The sequence below is a fragment of the Anabrus simplex genome, chromosome 2 (assembly GCF_040414725.1).
Source record: "Anabrus simplex isolate iqAnaSimp1 chromosome 2, ASM4041472v1, whole genome shotgun sequence".
Classification (NCBI taxonomy): Eukaryota; Metazoa; Arthropoda; class Insecta; order Orthoptera; family Tettigoniidae; genus Anabrus; species Anabrus simplex.
This window is the reverse complement of record NC_090266.1, coordinates 288,187,689-288,213,794: the sequence shown is the minus strand read 5'-3', so window position 1 is coordinate 288,213,794 and position 26,106 is coordinate 288,187,689. Positions and strand designations below refer to the sequence as shown.

The following is a 26,106-nucleotide window of genomic DNA, read 5'->3' as shown; positions in this document are numbered from 1 at the left end:
GGAAAAAGTGGTGGAAGAATAATAATAATAATAAAAATGCAGACATAACAATATTTGCTAAAAGGAATTGAAAGCAAGATAAAACCATGGAAGTACAGCAACTATCATGTCAACCCTATTTCAAATGAAGAAAAACTGGTCATTACTATAACACAAGCAGTAGTAACATAATGTTATTCTCCACTTCAATAAAGTATCCGTTATGTATTGAAAGACTAAAATTGTATAGTATAAAGGTAATATTAAACAAGTAGCCTACTAATTTAATATTGCTATTTTACCTACAATGAACATAGGCCGACAATATTATGAGTAGGCGGCCTTGAGCCAACCAATCACAGAACAGCACTCAAGAAACATCGCTCCAAAATCGAAGTGATTTTATTGAAAATCAAATCAAAACAAAATCACATTATTTGCAAATCATGTGTCTCTACCTTGGTGGCAAATGGTACACTAAAATACATTATTGTCAAGCAATAAATATTAAATTAACAAGAGAAGAAAATTTTCCTATAATACAATCTTATACAATTTATGCTAACAATTTTTTCTATTAAACACACAGCTCATCCTTAATAAATTTATATTGTTTATAGAAATCTACTTATAATATCTCCTGTACTACTTACAAATATAGTCAACTGATATACAGTATGTGGAATTACTTCAAATTATACTATACAATTGGTATAAGATTAAACTTTACATTGCATTTATTTACTTATTTATTATTTTTTTACCCATTCTGGAACCTAAGTAGCATAACGACCTGCTGCGTCTTAACCAGAGCCCCTTTCGCCACCACTTTTCAGAGTTCCTGAAGGGCCTTCACAGCTACCGTAGCGGTCCCAGGGCCCTCGAAGTCCCCACTGTACTTCACCCCTACAGGCAGTCCCCTACTTTGGCTGTCCAAACTCCCTAGACCCAGGGGATGGAATTAATTTATTCACACACATTTTTTATTTATTTACAATAACCTGCACTGGTCGAATGTCCTCTAACACTTCACTTATTTTCTCTGTTGCTGTTTATTCTCTTCTTGAATAACTGTACAGATTTTGGAACAGGATCAAACACTACCCCTGGTAAACTGTTCCACTCCTTCACACCCTTCCCAATGAATGAAAATTTACCCCAATCGCTTCTGCTAAAATTCCTTCTAATTTTATTTTTGTGGTCTGTCCTGCTGATATAATTATTTTCCAACTGAAGCCTCTCACGGATATCTTGCCATGCTTCTTCTCTTGTATAGGCTCTATATAATCCTATAAGTGTAGTTTTCTCCCTTCTCTTACTTAAAGTTTTCCACCCAAGTTCCTGTAACATTTCTGATACACTACTGTTTCTCCTGAAATCCCCTGTTACAAATCTTGCTGCTTTCCTCTGCACACTATCTATTTCTTTTATTAGGTATTCTTGGTGAGGATCCCAAACACTGTTTGCATATTCCAATAATGGACGAGCCATACTTAAGTAACTTTTTTTCTTTTAATTCTTTATTGCATCCTTTAAGTAGCCTCATTATGACATGTAATGATCTGTATGCTTTCCCAACAATGTCATCAACATGACCCTTCCAGTGAAAATTACTTTCAAATCTCACACCTAAGTATTTGCACTTGCCATCTTTTAGGATAACTACCTCATCCAAAGTATATTCAAATTCAGTTTTAAAGCTCCTGTTTGTAAAGGTTTTAACAGTTGATTTGCCTCCATTAACCCTCATATTATTTTCTTCAACCCATTGTTGGATACTTTCAAGGTCCCTTTGTTATTTTGAGCAATCCTCAATGTTATTTATTTCCCTATAAACAATTTTGTCATCTGCATACAATCTCATTTTTGATGTTATATTGTTCCCTTAATCATTTGCGTATATTCAGAAAAGTAATGGACCGATTATACTACCCTGTGCAATTCCCTTCCAAACTTTCTCTTCCTGCAATACATTATTTCCTACTTTGACTTTCTGAACCCTTGAATTTAGAAATGTTTTTATCCAACATGTAACCCTTATGTCCAATCGTGTTCCCTCCAATTTCTTTAATAATATTCCATGTTCCACTCCATCAAAGGCTTTGGAAAGATCTATGGCTATGCAATCTAACTGACCTCCTGAATCCAACTGATCTGATATGTCCTGCTGAAATCCCACCAGTTGTGCCTCACAAGAAAATTTCTTTCTAAATCCATACTGGCTCCTCATGAACCAATTTTTGTCATCACATATCCCTCTGATGTACTTTGATATTGAACTCTCCAGTATTTCTCTGTTTCCTTTTATCACCCTTTCCTTTATAAATTGGTATTATTATAGATTCATTCCATTCTTTTGGTATTACACTACTATTTATGACATAGTCAAAGAGAAATTTTAAATAAGGCACTATGTACAACCCCATTGTCTTTAACACCTCCCCAGTAATTTGATCACTTCCTGCTGCTTTTCCTTGTTGAAGCAGTTGGATTTCTCTGAAAATATCTTCATTTGTGAATGAGAAGCTTCTTGTTTCCCTCTGTGTCTCTCCCTCTCTATCTTCTGTTTCAGTTTCCAACTCCTGACAATCATCTACTGAATCTCTGAATTCCCTACTAAATAGGTTTGCTTTTTCAGTATCTGTTAAATAGTGTTCACTTCCTTCTCCCACCATTGTAGGAATTTGGATTCCTTTTCATTTTGATTCCTGATATATGAATACAGCTTTTCCCATTTCCCTCTGTGGTCATTACCTTCTTGAAGTATGCCATTCATATAATTCTCTTTTGCTTCCTTTTTCACTCTATTCAGTTTCCTCATTAGCTGTTTTCTAGTTTCTCTACTCTCCCTACCCTCTTTGATTTTCCTGTTTAGTCTACTATTCTACATTTTCTTTTTAATTTTCTTATTTCCCTTGTATAATAAACAGGGTCTGAGGTCATTTTACCCTTCTTAACAGGTACAAATCTCTTCTCTCCTTCCCAAATGATTCCTTTAAATTTAGCCCAAAGTGTATCCACATTACTCCCTTCACTTATCCAACAACTGAATTGTGATTTAAGGTAAGTCCCAAATTCAAAAACTTTAGTTTTTCTGTACAATTTCTTGTCTTGTATAACCCTCTTATTAAGCCTTTTTGGTACGTGTCCTACATCCATTATTACAGACTTATGGTCTCCTATTCCTTCAATTACCTTAGTTTTATCAACAATTCCCATGGTGTAACCAAGAATACATCCAGTAAGTTATTGAGACGAGTCGGTTCTTGTACTACTTGTGTAAGTTCTCCCTCCCAAATTAACTTATTTGCCAGTTTCTGTTCATGGGCTTCACTTGCAGCTCCATTCCATTCAACTTCAGGCAAATTTAGATCTCCCCCAATTATTACCATATCATATTATTGTTTTTATGAGTATAATCTATTATTTTCTCAAATATTTCCATGTCTCTTTCCTCTCTTCCAGGCCTGTATGTTCCTGTAATTCCCACCTCCTTCATATTATCACAAACTAATTTTATCCCTAATATTTCATCCCTTTCATTGGTAAACCATTCATGTGAACAATAAGTTTCCTTCACCAGAATAAACACCCCCCTCCCTTTTTATCTCCTTGCTCTCTACGATAGACTGTGAACCCTTCTGGAAATACTTCTCTATTACCCACCCCTTCTCTCAACCACGATTCCACTCCTATCACCACATCAGTCTCATTCTAGCAATGTACCGAATTTTAATTGTTTATTTACTACACTCTGACAGTTTACCAAGAGCAATCTCAGACCCCCTTCCTCCCTAAAACTTGACTGTTGCAATTGGGTAACTTGAAATTCCTTACTTTCCTGAGTTTCATTTTCTAGTTGACTGGCCCAGCTTGAAGTACAGCTGGCTCTTTCTACTAGTTTCCTGGTCAGTATTATAACTCAAGGGAGTTGCCTGTTTTACAGTACATATCTTAAGATTAATAAAATCTAGAACAATATATGCTATCTTTCGTTTACGCTACCTGAATTGCTTAGATGGAGGCCATGTTTTGTATAACAGTATCTCTCAAAACTGCTGCATTCAATAACCTGAGTACCGGTATTCTGAAAATGCTTACAAATTTTAACAATATCTGTATTGACCTTTTCCACTTCAATGTTCACACACGAGTCTCTACTCAAATCATGCCTGTGGGGCACGTTCACTACAAAGACGTTAGTGTGGGTCAGCTTCCCTAGTGTATGTTTAAGTTGTGATCTTACATTCTTGGCGTCGTCGTGAGCTACGTCGTTCGTCCCACCGATGATAAGCACTGTATCGCCGCTCCCAAAGTTCCTAGTTGCTTCTACGTTTTCCAGGACACTGCTGATAGAAGCTCCTGGATATATTTCTCCGGTTGCTGCTATATTCTCGTCGTTTATCACTTCCGCAATTCCCCTTCCTTGGCTATCACCAAACACAGCTACCTTTGCTGATTTAGGCCTAACTGGGTCTTGAATCTGAAATCTAGGCTTAAATTTTAACCTTAGCACGGCAACGGCAGCGGATCGCGATGGTTTCACGCGCGCGATCACTTTCTTCCAGAATTAAATTATTTAGGGCAGAAAACCTATTTCTGATGTTTATTTCTGGAAATTCAGTTGTAGATTTCTTCTTAGCCGGCTATCCATGAATTACTTGACACCACGTGCTCGAGTTTGTTATTGGTATCGGTATATCACTCGAAGAATGGTCAGTCCCACATTCTAGGGATCGCAGTCTTTCTTTTAATTCTTGATTTTCAACTTTAAGAGCCTCATTGTCCTTTTGTAGAATGTTTATCATTTCTAATGCACTTTTGGATTCCTCATCGATTGTTTTCGGTGCTTCATCGTTAACGTCGTCGCCAACTACAACATTCCGAACACATTGCTCACAAATCCAGTCAACATTTTCATTAGTTTTTACGTCTCTAGGGCAATTTCCGCACTTATAATGCCACCATCGATCACATGAATCTCACAAGATTCCATTTTTCACTAATCTTCGACATTTTCTGCACTTTTCGTCACATTTTGCGGTTAATTTACTCGGAGGATAAAACACTACGTCGTCATTACCGGGCACCATTTTGAAAAAAAAAAAAAAAAAAAAAGAAAAAAAAAATTGAAGGAAGAACGGAGAGAAGAGGGAAGAGTGAAGTGCTGGCATGAAGCCACTATTGAAATATATGGTTTTGTTTTGCATCTCTCAGCTTCCTGTGTGAGGAGAAAGGAGTGACGAGTGCTGAGTGAGGAGTAATCCACCTGGCATATTAGTACCCTAAGAGAAGATGGTACTGTAACTAAGCTTTCATGACTAGGGAATGCCAAAATGATTACATTTGTATACGGATTCGCTGAGTGCATTGCAATCTTTGGTTTCGTATGAGTTCTCCTATAATTGGTATGTATACAATGTCAAGAGTCTCCTTTATATGCTTGACAACGTCGGTATTTACATAACTTTAGTATGGGTACCAGGTCATGTCGGTATTGAGGGCAATGAAAAAGTAGATTGTCTTGCGAAACAAGCTTCTCGTCTTCCTGTTCCGAATACTAACAATATTGTTCCCGCTTCTGATTATGTAGTTGTTATCCGACAGGAGGCACGCCAAGAATGGCAGCATGTTTTTCGACAGACTGCACAAGTCAAAGGTAACTTCTATTATCATTTACAACCAACACTTTTAGTTAAACCTTGGTTTATACGAGGATCTTATACTAGACGACATATTATTAATATCATTCGGTTAAGGTTTAATCATGCCCTTACACCACAATATAGATCACGTTTCCATTTAACGCAGGATACAAACTGTTTGTGTGGTACCAATATCCGTAATGGCGACTCTAACCACATTCTCTTTGAATGTTCTGTATATGCTAACCCTCGTAAAAAACTTTTAACTAATCTTCAGCGACTCAAGCAGGTTTTTCCAACCAGTGTTTCTTGTTTGCTCAGTAATCCTACAGTCGAGATTATTCGAGTGCTAAATTTGTTTCTAGATGAAGCCAATATCGTGTTATAATTCTGTCTGTACTATTGGGTGAGAATTGATCATGCTTTTGAAGGTTCCATTAGAGTGATTCCTCATAGCAATAGTGTCTTACTTGTGAGTGCTATTTTGGTTTCTTCGTGTGGGTTAAGCTTTAGACGCAGTGTGACTGCAAGCTTGGAAGTGTCCCGTATGTGAACAGTCTGCTATAGCAAACTAGGGTTATTATGTGATATAGTGAAGATCAGTGTTTTGTGTTTTCTACTTGCACGCTCAAGCATCAATTATTGAACTGAAGTTTTCATTATACTAGTGTTTTTACATGAGTAAGCGAGTATTGACTGGGTGAAATGTCGTAGACACAGCCCATAAGCATCAGCAAGCAAGCAAGCAAGATTACATTTGCACAACATATGAACACTGTGGTTAGAAAGGCAGTTTTGTTGATGTGGCCATATGGTGCATGGGACCACATCAAACAACAGTACCAGTATAACTAATATTGTTCAATGTTTTAGAGTCTGCCATCTTCTGATAATGTTGATATTTCTCTCTCTCTCTCACACACACACACATATAATTTCTAGATAATTTAAGGAAATAACCAGTCATAATCTTAGATGAGGATGGGAGATCAGTTTTCCAAGACATAGAGCATGGGCACCCATATGAAAGTTTGTAGGTCGGGGGGGCTAGACCTGGGGTTATGTAGTCTTTTTAATAATTGGAAGATGAATGGCGACTTGTATTCCATGGTAGAATAACACCCACAGTATCACCTGCCTGTTGGTGTGGGGCCGGTATTACCACTTCAACGTAATATAGACTTTTAAATAATTTTCTTGAAAGAAAACACCTGACTACATTACAATTTTCCCTTTCCTAAGAGCTAGAGGAGGGCTACGCCCCCCCCTGCCCCCCGGGCATGGGCGCCCTTGACGTAGAGTCAGCTATTGCCTAGCAAGGGGTAGAAGACTTCTGTTTTCCTGTATTGCAATTGGTTAAGTGCTTAATTCCTTTGTTGAAGATTGCAGAATTGAATCTCAGTATAGTCAGTTGGTATTTACGCATTCTAGGATCTCTAAAGACCATCAGGTTGATCTAAAATACTACTCTATCATTCATAACTGACCTGATCATAGAAATTACTCTAGGTTTTAATGATGGTCCTTAACTATTGGCCTTTAATAAATTGCTTTTGGGATACAAATACCGGTAGCTGTTTTCTTAGAGGGAATGATGATTAGCATTATATAAGAAATCATAATAATATTTTTGAAATATTAGTAGGTGACTCTAACATTGGTAAAAATACCTGTAAGTTAAGTAGTGATCCTTGAAATTTGAACCAACTCTATGATATCATGCCTGCCACTCAAGCAAATAGGCCTACATAGAATAAGACAGCCATTTTATACAGAGTGTAGGCTGCTTGAAATAGGTTAGTTTTGTTAACACAAATATGAATTTAAATGATTAAAATATCCTTTAAGTCTGCCAAAGTATTTCCGTTAAGATGTTGTTTCTTTTTAAACTTACCATGTCATTTGCAGACTTTTACAGGCAACCACTATAACACAGATTATATAATTTGCTTATACACATGTACAGCACTAGAAATAGGCAACAGAAAATATGAATTGTTGAAGTCTCAGATAGTAGACAACTTGCATGCTCAAGAATGCAATGTACCGGTATTGTTTACCAGTTGGTTCAGACCGAGGTACAGGTATTTGCTGCAAGTCCTTCAACTTATCTCATTATTACATGCATAAACTGGTGTGTAAAATACAAAGGTCTCTAAAGAGATCACATCTCGTCGAAAATAGTCAAAGTAACACCTAGTTTACGAGGGAGACAATAACACAAGTAACACATATATGGCTTCATGCTAAGTTTCCAATTGGCACACTGTTAGCTCGTTTGCTCCTGAACCCTGAAGTTGAAAGTTCGAACCTTACCATGACAGTCCCAGTATCGTATTTCGTATGATATTAGCTTCATTTTCCGTATTGATATTCCTACAATTCCCAATTATAAAAAGGTTTGATGTTTCCACCCACTGAATACTGTTTCTAGTAGTAATTACATATATAAGCTATATATAGGTACTCTTTTTTTAAAAAAATTACAGGACTAGTTTCAATTTGGGACAGATCATCTTCAGCTGACATATCACCATCATAATAGCAAAAATAGCACTCACTATGATTAACATGTCTCTCTTTTCATTTTAACTTTTTTGTTTATTTTTTTTATAAAAATTATAAAATGAGTATAGATTAGGTGGAAACATTAAACCATTTTATTATTGAGAACAGTATTATATTAATTATTTTTTTATTTTGTTATGTTTTATTATTGCTGATTATTTTTTCATATAATGTTTCACTTCAACATTTGATTTTACAATTATTGCTGACATGATATAATTTTTCTCATTCCTCTTTCCGTGTGTGTTTGGATACAATTTACAATAATATTAATAATAACTCTATAGCCTCTGCTACTGTGTGCAGGCATTTATGATTCGACACCGTCTAGTTGACTATTATGTCCTTCATCTTATCTCATTATTACATGCATAAACTGGTGTGTAATCACCCTTCCTCTCCCCCTTCCTGACCCACCCCTTTCCCCTCCTTAATGATGTTCTATGCTTCTAGCAAACTCTAGCACTTATTCCTTGCCACTCTCCACGCATACATCAGGCCGTTTGAGGGACGACCTGTTTCAGATGAAGATGGTGTCCATAGACACCGAAACCGGTACTGAATAAAAAATGTGATCATATTAACAACATATTATGTATTGAAAAAAGGTGGATCAATCAAATTTCTTTCTATTGTATGTTACCGTCTAGGCTGCCAACATATTAATTTTGACATTCCATTTTATTCTACCAGACAGCAGAATGAACTGGATCTCTCTTGGATGATCAATGGCTGAGTGTTTAACTAACTTTGTTGAGTAAACAACAAATGTGCCATCAGAAATATCTAACATGCTGATGTTGTTCAGCATGGAGTGTAAAATGGAATTTTTCCACCCTTCAAAAATCTCACTATCTCTGCTCGGTTTGAACCCATGATCATGGGATACAAAGGCCAACACTCTATGTCAGGATGCTTTAGTGTATCAAGGTGGTGCTGCTGGATCTCTTGTGATGGAGCTGGCCTGTTGGAATGCATCAATGACCAATTAACCACTTAAAAATATACTTATATTTTGGAGAAAGTGCTGCTTCTTTCCACCCGATATTATCTCCAGGGTTTGATTTCCAGCAGAATAACCATCCGATGCACCAAGCTGAAGTTATTGAGGTGTGATTTTGGAAGAGGCCGAAGATCATGGTTTTAGATTGGCTCCAAAGTCACCAAAACTGAATGTTATAAAGAACTCGTGGGCAATGCTAAAATGAAGGAGGCTCGATGTTTATATAAGTGACCCACTGAGGAATGCAGACCAGTTGTGGGACCAAGTTCTCAGGGTCTGGGAAGGTCTCGCCAGTATGAGGACTATTTCTGCAACTTGGAGGACTTCATGCCATGGAGAATTCAAAGAACTTGGGAAATTCAGGGTATGCGGACAAAGTATTAGATCCGAATGCCTATTTGTTACGCTTTATGTTTCTGCCTCCTTATTTTTTGTAAGGAAGACAGGTGGGCATAAATAGACTACCAACTGGCTTCTTTTCTACTTTGTTGTAAAGATGGCCCTAAGATGCTAACCACAATGCCTGTAATGGTGTTAAAATTATTAAAGGAGGGAGTGGGGCTCAAACTCGCATCCTTGTATGTGTGTGCCCAGCCCAACCTAATATTAATGCTGAGGTAATAGGTAGCACGTATTAGGTATATGTTCTTCATGTAATTACACAGTGTGTATACAAAAATTGCCTATGGTGTTTGTGTGGATTCTCTCCATGAACTTCCACGTGGCGGCTATAACGCCTCATATAACGTGCACTATGGGACTTAAATTTCTTCAACTAGAGAGATGGACCATTATTTATTTGTAGCACTGTGCAGAGCGCTAATGGCCATATACATTTCTTGCTCCTAAACAGCAGTCTTTCATTATGCTACTCAATTTTTCTTGAAGTGAACTGATGTTAACACACCAACATCTCTGAATGAAGAGTTCAAGTTAGCAACTCAAGCTACTGGATATGCTTGCTTACTTGCGTATCATCCAGGTCCTTTTTAAGTTTTAGCAGTTGGATTCAGCCAGCTTATTATGACATTTAGTTTTTCCACTTATACTCATGTTAGGAGTTCCATGTGCTTATCGAAAAACAAGTATCAAGTGTATTATGTTAGACACACAAGTAACAGTTACATGGACTGGACTCAAACCAGCAGCCAAGTGCAAGTTTAGGTACAATGCCTCAGTACCTGAGCTAACGTGATCAGCAAAACTATGATCAGCAGAAGCCAAATCAGAGCCATGTGCTTGTACAGGCCAATGATTAACCTAACACATGAGATCTTGATAAATGACCATAACATTTAAAGAGAAAAAACATTTTTACATAGTTTGCTCAAAATGATATCTTCTGTCACCAATTTAAAGGAAGTGACTTATTTCATTTACACTCTGTATAGTATTTTGATAATATGACCAGAATAGATACGAGCATTCATACATGGAAGTAACTTGATACATTTGTACGTTTTATCAACAAAAACAATCCTAGCTTAAAAGTTACAAACAAAGAGACTTGTTATAATTACAAATTTCCTCCACCATTGTTTACAATGTTTGTACACGTCATCAGATGCACGATAGTAGGATGAGAGGAAAACTGTAAAACAGTTCAAAGTTCATTGATGAATGGGTTTACCTAAGTCTAGTATCCTAACAAATATTTTCCTCTATTTAATACTCAGTAATGGAACATTGTTATCATCATAATTATTTTAAATTTAAAAGCAGCCTAATTACCAGAAACAAATGTTAAATTCTAACATTCTGAGAAGTAATCACATAATATTTTGGAAATGAAGTTGTTACTAGAGTACTTCTACAGTGAAATTAGAATTTGTGATGTGAAAATTCTACCAATTTTCACAGCAACAATTAGACATATGCAAGAGAGCATCTCAAAAGAACCGTACTCACCGTCGTAGCTCCAACCATGAAGGCTATCACGTCTGTAAGTGACGTGATGGTAATAGAAGTCCCAGCATGCTGTAAAGTACGGCCCATCTTTTCAGGTATACTCATCTGTCGCTCAGCTGGTGTCAGATTGTTCCAACATGCCATAATTACAAACATATCATCCACACCAATACCCATGAGAAGAAATGGTAAAGCTGTATGAACAGGCCCATAGGAAATGCCAAGCACTGAGCAGATTCCACATGCAACGACAAATGCCATTCCAATGCATAGGAGTCCAACATTGGCGAGTATAAACTGCAACAATAGTTTCTTATAAATAAAATTTAAAAAACATGAAAGTACATTTCATAGTAAAAAGTGATTTGATATTTCATCAGTAAGACCTGTATATTTGGCCAGAAATAAAGCTATTAAATGGAACTGTGAACCATTAAATTTGTACTAAATGATCACACTGTAATGGAGGAACTTGTTTGATAAGCTATTCATAGCTCTCAATATAACAGCTTTATATAAATTACAGTCTCTCTACTTGCAGTAGACCAGGAAAGAATATTGGTACATGTTCTAGCTGGCTCATAACAGTGGTTTGGAGTACATGTTGCACCCTCTAGCTGTACCACGAAATGAATTATAACCTCAGGTGGTTGTACGGCCAATGTGTGTAGAAAATCTGGATCCTGTCATGCATATCTACTGCTGCACTCCCTTACAGATAACTTCATCTTTGATTTTATGGTTCAACAATGACTGATTATTTAATTCAGGAATTGGAAGAATATGTGTGAGAAGGAATGCACTGAGGATCAATGAAATATCTACCAGGAGTAAATTAAGGTACTTGATGCAGTATTAAAAAATTATTTCAGAGCCCTGTACAAGTTAGTGCCTCTCAGTGCCAGCATTAAGCCCTTGTTCTTCCAGTACACAAGATCACATCACATACCTCGACCATAGATTTCACAAAATGCCACAGGGAATCTGATTGATATTTTATGAAATTTGTATTCACTACGTTATGAAATTAATTTTAGTGAATAGGGTTTTCTGCCAGAAAACATTTAATAAATATTGAACATAGGTTTACTTCTGCCACATATCTTAGAGTCAGGATACAATCTGGAAATGGTATCTTCTTTAATATGAATGGATAATTTTCTTTCAGTGTACTGGTACTGAGAATGAATGTGTCGACTATGTGTAGTCCCAGGTATGTAAGGGATTTTACTGCCAAGGAAAAACATGGGATGCAACATACTGCAGCATATTGTCAGAAATTGTGACCACATTTAGGAAGCACTTGAGAAACAATGTTTGGCAAGGTGCTTACTTGTAAACCTGTACAGTGAGTTGCAACTTATGACAATAAGGAAAGTTCTTCCAATGGAGAAAAATAAAATAGGACTGTGGTACTCTTAGCTGCGATGCAATTACAAGTAAATACACTGATCAAAAATGTTTTGCATCACCTCTGTTTCTTAATAATCATTGTTATTAACAGCAACAATATGATATGTATAATGTACGATAGGGGCTGCCTGGCCGAGACGGTAAAGGTGTGCTCAGTTCGCCCGGAAGGATGTGGGTTCAAATCCCCATCAGGAAGTCGTAAAATTTAAGAAACGAGATTTCCACTTCCGGAGGTGGACATGGCCCTGAGGTTCACTCAGCCTACACCAAAAATGAGTACCAGGTTAATTCCTGGGGGAAAAGGCGGCCAGGTGTAGAGCTAATCACTCTACCCCATCCTGTGCCGAGGTTAACAATGGTGGAAGCCTTTACCTTCCACTCCTCCAAGGGCCTTCATGGCCTGTACGGAGGTGACTTTGCTTTCCTTTGCTTTAATATATGATAGGAGTAGAAACAGAATTTACTTAGGAAAATGAAACGGTATGTAAAATCTGCTCCATCAATATTATCCAAAAATTCAGTAACTGCAGTAACATTAATGGAGAGATCCACAAGGAAACAGCATGATACTGTCCAGAGCACTAGTGTTGGTGCAACTGATGGAGTATAAACCAGTAGGAAACTGTGCCAAATATTACGTACATTGATGAGTGGGGTGAGAGGGTCAGGTGGAAACAGAAGAGTTGAACCACCCTACCAATTCATATGGGAGTACAAGTTGGGTGCATCTAATTTCATACACACAAAGCATGATCATGTTTACAGCTGAAAGTGTTCTGCTTCTACATGACATTAACATTAACTTTTAGCACATGGATACTTTTTTGAATTTACAAAACTTTGTTCACTTCCTTTACATGCCAAGATTAAAAAACGTGATGAAATACTTAAATATGCCATTTTCAAGAGTGGCTATCCAAAGAGATACCCAGGTTCATTTGAACAAGCATTAAATTATTGCTGTAAAGGTGGACTCCCTGTCAATTGCACATTTGATACTGGTGAGTTTCTAGTTTTGTCAGACATGCAAATTGCGAGAAATCTGCATAGAACGCAGTCTACTTACGGACATTTTTTTCTATGGCAAATGCTTAGGCCTAAAGTATTGTTTAACTTTTGACAGTGCCATGAGCACTCATAAATCTACAGTGTGTTATGGAGATTTTAATTCATTTCAACTGACCCTTCATTCAACTACACTGTATAGCACTTCTGAAACTTTACCAGTGAATTTCTTGTGCACTGCATGCTTATTGCATCTTATATCTAACATATCTTCCTATCATTGGATGCTAGATCATTTGTAATATGTTGCATATTAAAGTGGGCAGGACACTTTATGCAATTTCCTTGTCAGTGTGGAATCACTTTGATGCTCGCACAGCCCTCAGTGTGTTCATAAACAGTTGCTACAGAGCATTTCATTCTTCTTTGATGATGGTGAATGAAGGCAAAAACCCTCTTTCTATCAATCATAGGCGTGAGTTGTGTAGTTTATACATGCACTCAGCACTGACCATAATATTTCTTAAATATTAACCTGGTGTAGCTGTTCATTATGCTAGTACAGTACAATAGACACAGGCATTATTATTTTAATATTAAGTGCTGACCATTGTGCAGGTAGAACTTCAGTATCTTGGTACCGTACTTCAGGGCTATCAGTGTCCTGTGTAAGGGAGTTAGATTACTCTAATGCTTCCAACACTTATAGTCTTTTATGTACCAGAGTTGTGACTTGTTTCCTGGCTATCCCCAGACATGTCTACTGTATAATATTGTCCAGGTGGAAATATGTAAGGTAGTCTATTTAAGAGATCTGTTGAATTACAGGCAGTTGTAACAAGCTTGCTCTCTTCAAAAGTTCTGGTGTAAACAAGGTTAATTTTTATCTATTTATACCGTGTTTATGCACCGTATTTATGAACAGTATTTTATTTATATACACTGAATATGTTTAAGAACTGTGAAATTGCCTGGGAAAAACACCAGTTGTTACCACATTGTTGAGTGGATGCCACCATGGCAGCTGATGTGTATCTGAAGGCAAGGTGCTTGCCAGCCTTGGCTGGTAAAATAGAACTAAGTAAAAAATTAACCTGGACTTACACAATCCAGGCTAGTTCAACTAACATAATAAGGAGACCATTGGAGCCATGATAATTCAACTGTATGGAGAAAGTTAATGCTATACAAATATCACATTATGTTGGTGAGTACAACTTTCAATTACCTCAAGAGGCTACATTGCTTTGGCTACCTTAACGGAATGCTTCTAAAATTAATTTCATCATTGTCCCGGTAGTTTGCTAAACCATAATATGTGTGGAAAGAGAGACCACAAGTCTAGTAAAAATGTTTGGTTTCCAATTATAACTGTAAGACTAATCTATCAATATTGATCTGCATTCAGGGCAGTCGCCAGGTGGCAGATGCCGTATCTGTTGTTTCCCTAGCCTTTTCCTAAATGATTTCAAAGAAATTGGAAATTTATTGAACATATCCCTTGGTAAGTTATTCCAGTCCCTAACTCCCTATCCTATAAATGAATATTTGCCCCAGTTTGTCCTCTTGAATTCCAACTTGATCTTCATATTGTGATCTTTCCTACTTTTATAAATGCCACTCAAACTTATTTGTCTACTAATGTCATTCCACGCCATCTCTCCACTGACAGCTTAGTCAAGCAGCTCTTCCTCTTTCTCCCAATTCTTCCCAGCCCAAACTTTGCAACATTCTTGTAACGCTACTCTTTTGTCGGAAATCACCCAGAACAAATCGAGCTGCTCTTCTTTGGATTTTTTCCAGTTCTTGAATCAGGTAATCCTGGTGAGGGTCCCATACAATGGAACCATACTCTAGTTGGGGTCTTACCAGAGACTTAAATTCCCTTTCCTTAACATCCTTACTACAACCCCTAAACACCCTCATAACCATGTGCAGAGATCTGTACCCTTTATTTACAATCCCATTTATGAGATTACCCCAATGAAGATCTTTCCATATATTAACTTACTTACTTATTAACTTACCATATAAGATACTTACAATGATCCCCAAAAGGAACTTTCACCCCATCAACGCAGTAATTAAAACTCAGAGGACTTTTCCTATTTGTGAAACTCATACCCTGACTTTTAACCCCGTTTATAAACATACCATTGCCTGCTGTACATCTCACAACATTATCGAGGTCATGTTGCAGTTACTCACAATCTTGTAACTTATTTATTACTCTGTACAGAATAACATCATCCGCAAAAAGCCTTACCTCTGATTCCACTCCTTTACTCAAATCATTTATATATATATAAGAAAATATAAAGGTCCAATAATACTGCCTTGAGGAATTCTCCTCTTAATTATTACAGGGTCAGATAAAGGTTCGCCTACTCTAATTCTCTGAGATCTATTTTCTAGAAATATAGCAACCCATTCAGTCACTCTTTTGTCTAGTCCAATTGCACTCATTTTTGCCAGTAGTCTCTCATGATCCGCCCTATCAAATGCTTTAGACAGGTCAATTGCGATACAGTCCATTTGACATCCTGAATCCAAGATATCTGCTATATATTGCTGGAATCCTACAAGTTGAGCTTCAGTGGAATAACCTTTCCTAAACCGAACTGCCTTCTATTGAACCAGTTATTCATTTCGCAAACATGTCTAATATAATCAGAACGAATGCCTTCCCAAAGTTTACATACAACGCATGTCAAACTTACTGGCCTATAATTTTCAGCTTTATGTCTATCACCCTTTCCTTTATACACAGGGGCTACTATAGCAACTCTACATTCATTTGTTATAGCTCCTTCAGATATGGTACTATATTCCAACCCATTGTCTTCAGTATATCCCCAGAAATTTTATCAATTCCAGCTGCTTTTCTAGTTTTCAACTTTTGTATCTTATTGTAAATGTCATTGTTATCATATATAAATTTTAAAACTTCTTTATCCTTAGTCTCCTCCTCTATCTGGACATTATCCTTGTAACCAGCAATCTTTACATACTGCTGACAGAATACTGCTGCCTTTTGAAGATCCTCACATACACACTCCCCTTGTTCATTAATTATTCCTGGAATGTCCTTCTTCGAACCTGTTTCTGCTTTAAAATACCTATACATACCCTTCCATTTTTCACTAACATTTGTATGATTGCCAATTATGCTTGCCATCATGTTATCCTTAGCTGCCTTCTTTGCTAGATTCAATTTCCTAGTAAGTTCCTTCAATTTCTCCTTACTTCCACAGCCATTTCTAACTCTATTTCTTTCCAGTCTGCACCTCCTTCTTAGTCTCTTTATGTCTCTATTATAATAAGGTGGGTCTTTACCATTCCTCACCACCCTTAAAGGTACAAACCTGTTTTCACATTCCTCAACAAAGTCTGTTTACATTTTTATTTACCGTTTTCCACCGATCATAGTTACGTTTTAGAAACTGCATCATGCCTACTTTATCAGCAATATGGTACTGCCTAATAGTCCTACTTTTAAGACTTTCCTTTCTGTCACATTTATTTTTAACTACGACAAAAACAGCTTCATGATCACTAATACCACTACTTCAGTTTCTCTATAGAGCTCATCTGGTTTTACCAGCACCATATCCAGGATATTTTTCCCTCTGGTTGGTTCCACCACTTTTTGAATCAGCTGTCCTTACCATATTAACTTATTTGCCACTTGTTGGTCATGATTCCTGTCATTCGCATTTCCTTCCCAATTGACATCTGGTAAATTCAGATTTCCCGCTACAATCACATTTCTTTCCATGTCGTTTCCCACATAGCTGATTATTCTGAATCCGTTTCAGTGCTACCCTTTCCCCGTCTGTACACTCCAAATATTTTTTTTTTGCTAGGGGCTTTACGTCGCACCGACCTATGGCGATGATGGGATAGGAAAGGCTTAGGAGTTGGAAGGAAGCGGCCATGGCCTTAATTAAGGTACAGCCCCAGCATTTGCCTGGTATGAAAATGGGAAACCACAGAAAACCATCTTCAGGGCTGCTGATAGTGGGATTCGAACCTACTATCTCCTGGATGCAAGCTCACAGTTCACTCCAAATTTATCAAGTTGCCTATTTTGTTTAGAAATGAGCCTTACACATAGAATTTCATGTTTCTCATCTTTAACTTTTTCGTAGCTTGCAAATTCTTCTTTCACCGGAATGAATACTCCCCCTCCTACCATTCCTATCCTATTTCTATGATACACACCCCTGTTCCGTGAGAAAGTTTCTGCATCCATTACGTCATTTCTCAGCCATGATTCAACTCCTATTACAGTATCTGGTAAATATATATCTATTAAATTAATTCTATTCCTTTCTTTACAATACTTCTACAGTTCAACACTAACATTTTAATGTCATCCCTACTTGATTTCCAGTTCCCTGTTTCCTTATCACCGCTCCGTAGGCCACCCCGTTTCCCTGAATGTACCTCAATATTACCCTTCCAAACAACTTTCCTAACTTATACGTACCACTGCGGTTTAAGTGAAGGCCATCTGAGCGCATATCCCTATCTCCTACCCACCCATTAGGATCTAGAAATTTCACTCCCATTTTCCCACATACCCACTCCATAGTCTCATTTAAATCCCCAATCACCCTCCAGTCAGTATCCCTCGTACACAGTATTCCACTAATAACAATCTCCACTTTCTTAAACTTCACCCGTGCTGCATTTACCGGATCCCACACATCTCCACATGTTGGTACTTATATCAGCTTGCCTTACATTGTTGGTACCAACCTGAAACACTACCACCTTCTCCTTCCCCTCCTCCCTCTCTTCTACTTTCCTCAACATCTGCCTCAACCTAATTCCTGGATAACACTCTAGCCTGTTTCCCTTTCCTCCACATACTTTCCCCATGTGTCTAATGATTGAATCCCCATGACCAGAGCCTCAACCCTACCCAACTCATTTGATCCCCTCCCCACCTGCTCAGCCCTATCTTTCCTGATAGCTGCAGAAGCTACTTCCTCCTCCCTTTTCCCCTTCCCATGACCCTGTTCCACCTGTCTTTTCCTATCTTCTACTCTACATTTCCCTTTCCTACCTTTTCCCTTTCTCCTACTTCCACACATCTCAGCAACAGTTCCCTGTCCTCCATCTTCCCTCTGTTGTTCTACCTGGAGTGACTCGTACCAATTCGCACAGACACCTGTCCTGATTTCTGATCCTGAATAGAGCCCTTAGCCTGCAATCTCCTTCCCGTTAGAACATTAGACCACCTGTCTTCTACAACTCCCCACTTTCCTTCCCCTCCCTCTTGTACACCTACTGTAACCTGTACATTGTTTGAGGGAGCCCTATCTTCCTTCCTGTCTTCTGTGAGAACTCTAATTATCTCCCTCTAACTCTCCAACTCCTCCCTCATACCCCTCAATGCCTCGCCACACCCACAGTTCGTACACTCGCACTCCTTAGCCATTCTTTATGGCATATATCCAACCCCCATAGTTGCAAATTATTTTCTGTTACATTTTGAATTTCTCATTAACGGTTAATTCATTTTTCAAAGAGGATTTTACTCAACTTGTGTTACGTAAATAAGAAGTCATTATTATTACTTCAGTTAGGAGTAACAAAGATGTGTTTTCAAGCATGAGACCTGTTCGATTCTGTTTCACCTTTTCATTTAAATTTTCTGTTGGTATGATTATGATTTCATATTGTAGTAGCCTACTACTTTATTTCTGAACTAGCTGATGTAGCCGTGCTACGCTTCAGGATTCTCAGAATGACTGACTTTGTAGATTTCTTAACTGAAGTCAACATAGGTCATTAGAAAAACGTCAGTAGGAATGTAGCTATTAGAAACAATGTTATCATATAAAATACTCGATCAAATGGAAAACTGCATATTTTTTCACTTTTAACGAACACTACTACGTTGCCGATCTAACAGTCCAAAGTTCCAGAGCTGGAATGACCAGGCCGCAGACAGCCATGAACACTTTTCTGCCATTATTCCGTTAAATATGCACACATCTCATTCTAATCAGTGCCTCAGAGTATGGATTGAATAGCTCGAATGCTGTGATGAACTAGTGTGTTACGTACCAGTAGTATCAGAAAATTTATGAAATAGAGGAGTGGCACGCTAAAGAAGAAAGTTGCCTTACTCCCCAGCTACTTCCCGCCAATATTTAGGCAGACTGTTACACTCGTACGACTGGGCGAGATGGCCGTGTGGTTAGGGGCGCGCAGCTTTGAGTTTGCATGCGGGAGATAGTGGGCTCAAACCCCAATGTCGGCAGCCTTGAAGATGTTATTCCGTGGATTCCCATTTTCACACCAGACAAATGCTGAGGCTATACCTTAATTAAGGCCAAGGTCGCTTCCTTCACACTCACAGGCCTTTCTTATCCCATCGTCGCCATAAGATCTAACTGTGTCGGTGTGCCGTAAGGCAAATTTTAAAATAATACTCGGTACGCAGCAGTAATCCTATCTATCAGAGATGAGAGGCAACAGAAGATAAAGCACATCGCAACAAACAATGGGCAATGTAATGTTATTGTTGATGAATGTTATGAGCTTTGTATATTGTAGGCCTTCACATTTAGGTTTCTTTCGACTCTGTGATCTTAGGGCATCTTATAAAATTACTTATAGCGTAGATTGTAGCTCCTTATTCTCCGACCTTACACACTGATTTTCCTTCAATCCTGTCTACCCATTTTCTTTTGACTCGGCGCTGATAAAGACTTAGTAAAAAAAATCCAAATTCATGAATATCTCTGATCAAAGCCGGTATGGTAACAATGTAAAAGACATAGATGATCGGAAAAATAATACTATATAACTTTAGTTATGTAGTATTTATCGATACGACCACTAATAACATAATTATGTGGGAATTAAATTTTACGCCTACCCCTAAACTACCATTTCATTCAGCGTGAATAAAATTATTTATCACCTAGATTATAGCGACTTATTCCTCGGCTTTACATACAGATTTTCATTAAGATAGGACCACTAATAACAGAAATATTTGAGAATTCCATTGTAGGCCTTCCCCTAAACTACTATTTTTCTCAGCGTGAATACAATTATTTAGGGGCTAGATTGTAGAAACTTATTCCTCGACTTCCCCTACCGATTTTTGTTAAGATACGACCATTAATAACAAATATTTGAGAATTAAATTTTAGGCCGTCCCCTAAACTACAATTTCACTCAGCGTGAGTATTTATGGCCTAGATTATAGCGATTTATTCCCCGATTTTTATACTGATTTTCATGAAGATATGACCACTAATAACATACATATTTGAGAATTATATTTTAGGTCTTCCCCTAAACTACCATTTCAGTGAGCGTGAATAAAATTATTTATGGCCTAGATTGTAGCGACTTATTAGGCGACTTTGTGTACCGATTTTTATTAAATTCTCTTCAGCCGGTTTCTAGTGATGCGTGTACATATAGACAGACAGAGACAGAAATTACGGAATATTAAAAAGTGCATTTCCTTGTTACTGTGGGTACGACTGATACAGAAATACCATCCTTTTTAAATTCTGAGCAATGTACAGACAAAACTCTTATTTTATATATATATAGATTAATATTCATTTTTGACCACATTAAATTAAGTATGTTGTGTCTGGATGAGTGACAGTCTTGCTTGTACAACCGGCCAAGCAGGTTGTCTAGCCGGTCCGCTGCTAACTTGATGCGGACGGTAGTGTGAGTGTTTGTTTACTTGAGGTTGAAGTTATTGAAAGAGTACAGTTAGGCAAAATGGCATCATAAATTCCATGGCAAAACACACTGAAAGTTGTATTCAGCAAGGAGCAAAAGAGACCAGCAGCCCACGAAATTCACAAGTGGATAGAAGACGTTCGAAAGGTACGTAATGGTGAGTTACAAGCAATTCAGCTACAGTAGAAGTCCGATATAGCGAGTACGGTATATAACGAGAACTCCGATATAGCGACGACTTTTTTCTGTCCCTTCAAAATTCCTATATTAAACTGTGTATCGTCCTTCGGTTACAGCGAGAGCGCTATCACTGACGCATCCGTTATTACGAGCGATTAAGCGCGTGCGATTTTTTCCGTTAGCGATATTTATGCACCCCAGCGATGATATTGCATATAGATCGATTATCTTCGGCATCGTTTCCCCGCTATATGCACTAGAGAGTTCTCTCGCCGACATTCGAAGGCGATGTCGTAGTCGAATAGTAATACCCGTTGACTGCTGTTCCGTAAAGAAAATTCAAAATGAAAGAGAACATATTTTCGTAATAAATGCATACCGGTAAATAAACGGTTGTTAACTCGTTAAAAATTAAGGCGGACTAAACGACCGCTTAATTTTGAGGCTAAGTAATCAATTAAGTAAGACAGGGATACACCTCGAGATATGGCAGAGTGTTTAATTTGGATTTCGGAGGTTAGGTTATATTTTCTCGCGTCTGCTTAAATTACGGAACGGCTATTATGAAAATGTATATCGAGAAGGTTATCATTTCTCCACTGGCGCTTGAAGTGTGTTTTCATCATACATATAGTACGGTTAAGTTAGGATAGGTGACGCCGTTTGAATAAGAAAACTGAAACGTATGCGAAAAAATGCGATCGATCTTCTTCGGTACCGTACGGTATAGTTTTCTCACTTCGTGCATTTGCGAGTTCTCTCGTCGACATTCAAAGGCGATGTTGGAGTTGATTAGTACCTAATACCCGTCGACTGCAGTTCTCTAAAGAAAATTCGAAATGAAAGAGGATAACGCGTTTCGTAATAAATGCGTAAATAACGTGGCCGATAGCAGTTGTTAACTCGTTAAAAATAAAGACTGAATTAAACGATATCTTAATTTTAATGTTATATAAGTTACGGAAATTAAGTAAGAATGTGATACACCTCAAGATATGGCAGAGTACATCACTGATTTCATAGGATATTTCATATCTTCTCGCGTCTAGTTAAATTTCGGAAAGGCTATTTAAATGTAAATTTTTCGCGAGGAGGTTATCATTTCTCTACTTGCGTTTGAAATATGTTTTCATGATACATATACGGTTAGGTTAGGTGACGCCGTTTGAAGAAGAGAACTGAAGTGTTTGCCACAGAAACCTCTGGAGTGATACCGTATTTCTCCGAATCCAAGACTTTTTTCTCAGAATCTCATGCGAAAACTCAAGGGTTGTCTTGCATTCGCGGTCTAACAGTAAGTTAATGGATACCACTGGCAACTACCGCGGTAACCACGCTACTTCTTTTCACACGCGCACAAAACTCGTTGACAATAAACGACCGCCTCCTTACTATAGCCTACATCGCCAGTGAAGTTACACACAGGATCGCAGGAAATAGTGAAGAGAGTATGCCGTTCTATTAGCTTCTACAGAAACGTTTCTCAAATCTGCAGAATGGCATTAAAACATGCGAGCCTTCGAATTCTTAGAAAGGCCATGGCTACTCAGTGGCAGAGTTATAACGCGTCTATTGTACTTGACGCTTAGCAAAATTAAGTTTTATAGACAGCAGGAATATTTTCGGCATAGGCCTAACTAAAGCCAATATTTGGCGTTAGCGTGAAGACAAAGAGCGGAATGGCCATACCGTGGCGCAATAAACTCGTTCGTTGACTTTCGACGTCCGCGATTAGGCCTATACATCGCTAGCCGCTGAAGTTGACCGAACCCGGCAAGCGAGACGTGCGTGTAGCGGTAGCCGGTTACATCCGACGCTGAGTAAAAGTAGCAGTTTCATAGACAGCAAGAATAATTTCCTGATGGATCGTCGTAATGTACAGACGCATGGAAAGGCACTGCCGGCAAATTTTCAACGGGTTCTCTTCGGTATTAAGACGCCAATTTTAAGTTAATAGCCCTTAAACCCACGGAAATAAAGAATCATTGCGCAGCCGCAAAAAAGTAGGCATGACGAAAGTCAATGTTCGGCGTCTAAAAATGCGTAGGCCTATTGTACAACAAAGGCATTCATATGATATTACAAAGTACTTTTTGAGACTGATTTAAATTTTTTTAAGGGAAAAGTGGGGTTCATCTTGGATTCGGAGAAATATGGTACTCTATATTTTCAGAATGAAATTAAACATACGCTTTCACGTAGTATCGGATTTTGAAAAATAACAAACAAGTAAGCCGTAGTGTGGATAACATCTGCGGAAACGCAAGTTTTGAACAAACTGATTGCCGTTTCATACCAATGTTAATATGCATGGGTGGTTTTCCGACTTTTATTAAAACAATCGGATATAACGGCAATCCGCTATAGCGAGTACATTTTCCGACGTTATGAATTCTCGCTATAACGGACTCCTACTGTAGTAGGAAAACAGAATGCAGCCTATCTCAAATTTAATAATGACAGAAGCTACCAGAAGTACTTACATTCCTTTAGAGGCACAAATTCTCTTACATTAATGAATGGCGATTCAGTGACAGTAACAATCATGCCCGGCGAATTAGAACTTACCACTGTACGATTAATGAATATATCGCCAGAAGTACTGAATGAGCGGGTGCAGCATGCTCTGCAAAATTATTTTGAGTACAACAGATAGAAAACGAAAAGTGGTCAAATATATATCGCTATCAAGTCGATGCAGGAATAAGGGTAGTTCAGGTGTCCATTGAAAAACCTATTCCTTCAACCCTCATTGTAGTCAGTTATGAGGCATATGTAACCTATCCCGGTCAAGAGCAACACTGTTTCTCATGTGGTAGTTCTTCTCATATTTGGACTAATTTTCCCACTAGAGACTAACACCAAAACAACGACGGCATCTAGATCTCGCCTCACATTGAGCGATCTATTCAAACCTCCCTCTATTGGCAGCTCACGGTCAGATACAGAACCCACTCTCACGGATGTAAACAAACCAACGTCCGTACAAAACAAGGTAGAGAATGGTGCAGTGAAAAGGAGCATAGATAGCAACGTCAACCCTACAACACCTGGCACAAGTCATGACAATAAGTTAGAACACATGGACATAGTACACACACCAGTGTTAAATGCCAGTTCGCAGGATATAGCTAACGCACCTGCAGGGGGCCAACTTGTATTAGTTTCAAATGACAGTTCAAACTAAGATACCATATCAGTAGAAGAAATATTAGATACCAGGCACATACACATATCAGATCAAGGAACCATAGAAGAAAATAAAGTGATCACAAACACACTGAGACAGGAAGACCAACAACTTGATACAATGGTCATCACTCTTCAACCTCTGAAAAGGTCAGAAGCTGTGAACCAGTGCCCTCAGGAAAGTACTTTATCTTCATCTGATATGGATAGGTCTGTGAATACTGAACAGAATCCCCCATATTTAGAATTGTGGAACAGTCAGATGGACCTAGAGGAGGAAGAATTGCAGAGGGAGGACCCAATAGCAGAAATATCGCTTGAAATAACAAAATGTAACCTCGGTCAGCAAAAAGTAGGCAACTTAGCTAGTACATAATGAAACCATCCATATAAGACAGGGACGAGTAAGCAAGGATTACCTCCCCCGTCTACGAAGAAACACTTTGGCAGTGTATCGATATGTGAAGTGCATTCTATTTTTCTCTCTGTTGTAGTGTGATGACCCTCACACTAACAGTGGGGACAGTCAACTTCTACAATAATTCATCACTAACTAAAATGCATGCTCTACTGAAATTTCTACAGTGTCGTGATATACATCTTGTAATGCTACAGGAGGTCTCCATCAATGATTTTTCTTCGGTATTAAACTACAATGCCTATGTAAAAACTGGAAGTGATAACCTACAGTAGGTACTGCTATTTTTACTAAGTCAGGTATTGAACTGCAATCAACGGAGAAGCTTCCCTCTAGCCGTGGACTGAGTGGCAGATTTCAAGGTTACCTGCTTTAAAATGTTTATGCGCCATCTGGATGTAATAAACTCCAGGAAAGGAACGAATTATTTCAGTCAGACTTAACGTATTTACTTCGCTCCTTACCTACGCATTATGTGATGGGAGCAACTTTAATTGCATACTGCTTGCAGTAGACTGCACAAGTCCCTTTATACTAGCAGGAGCTTACAGACTTTAGTTACAAACCTCAAAATAAGTGATGCTTAGGTGCTAAAACATAATACGCCATGATTTACTCTCTTTTCTTCAAATTCAGCAGCAAGACTGGATCAATTTTATGTTCCACAAAATTTAGCTAATGAAATAAGTCATGTAGAAGTAGTACCAGTCCCATTTTCTGATCATGCAGCTGTCATCCTACGTATAATATTAAATATAAAATTTATACCTAGAGGACGCTCTTGCTGGAAGAAGAACGTGACCTGTCTTCAAAATACCAGTATCCTTCAAGAACTGAAATTGCTTTGGTCAGAATGAGTAAAAGAAAGACTAGATATCAAGATTGTGCTGATTGGCGGGATCGGTATGTAAAGCCGAAAATTAAATCTTCTTTAAGTGAAAATCATATGAACTATATCAAGACGAAGAACATCTAATAAAAATTTGCTTTAGGTGTATTTATAATTTACAAGAAAACTACCAGCCATCACCAGAGAGAAGATGTAAAATCAGCCGCTATAAAGCAAA

The 26,106-nt window shown here is 38.0% G+C and overlaps 1 protein-coding gene across 3 annotated transcripts in view; it reads right to left on the bottom strand.

The window, feature by feature from the left end:
• The window catches only part of LOC136864060 (patched domain-containing protein 3), a 752,635-nt gene that overhangs the window by 212,169 nt on the left and 514,360 nt on the right, over positions 1–26,106 (bottom strand). For all 3 annotated transcript variants that reach the window (XM_067140595.2, XM_067140594.2, XM_067140596.2), the window contains exon 8: positions 11,104–11,400. In XM_067140595.2, the coding sequence (XP_066996696.1) occupies positions 11,104–11,400 (297 nt within the window). The remainder of the gene's footprint in view (positions 1–11,103; positions 11,401–26,106) is intronic.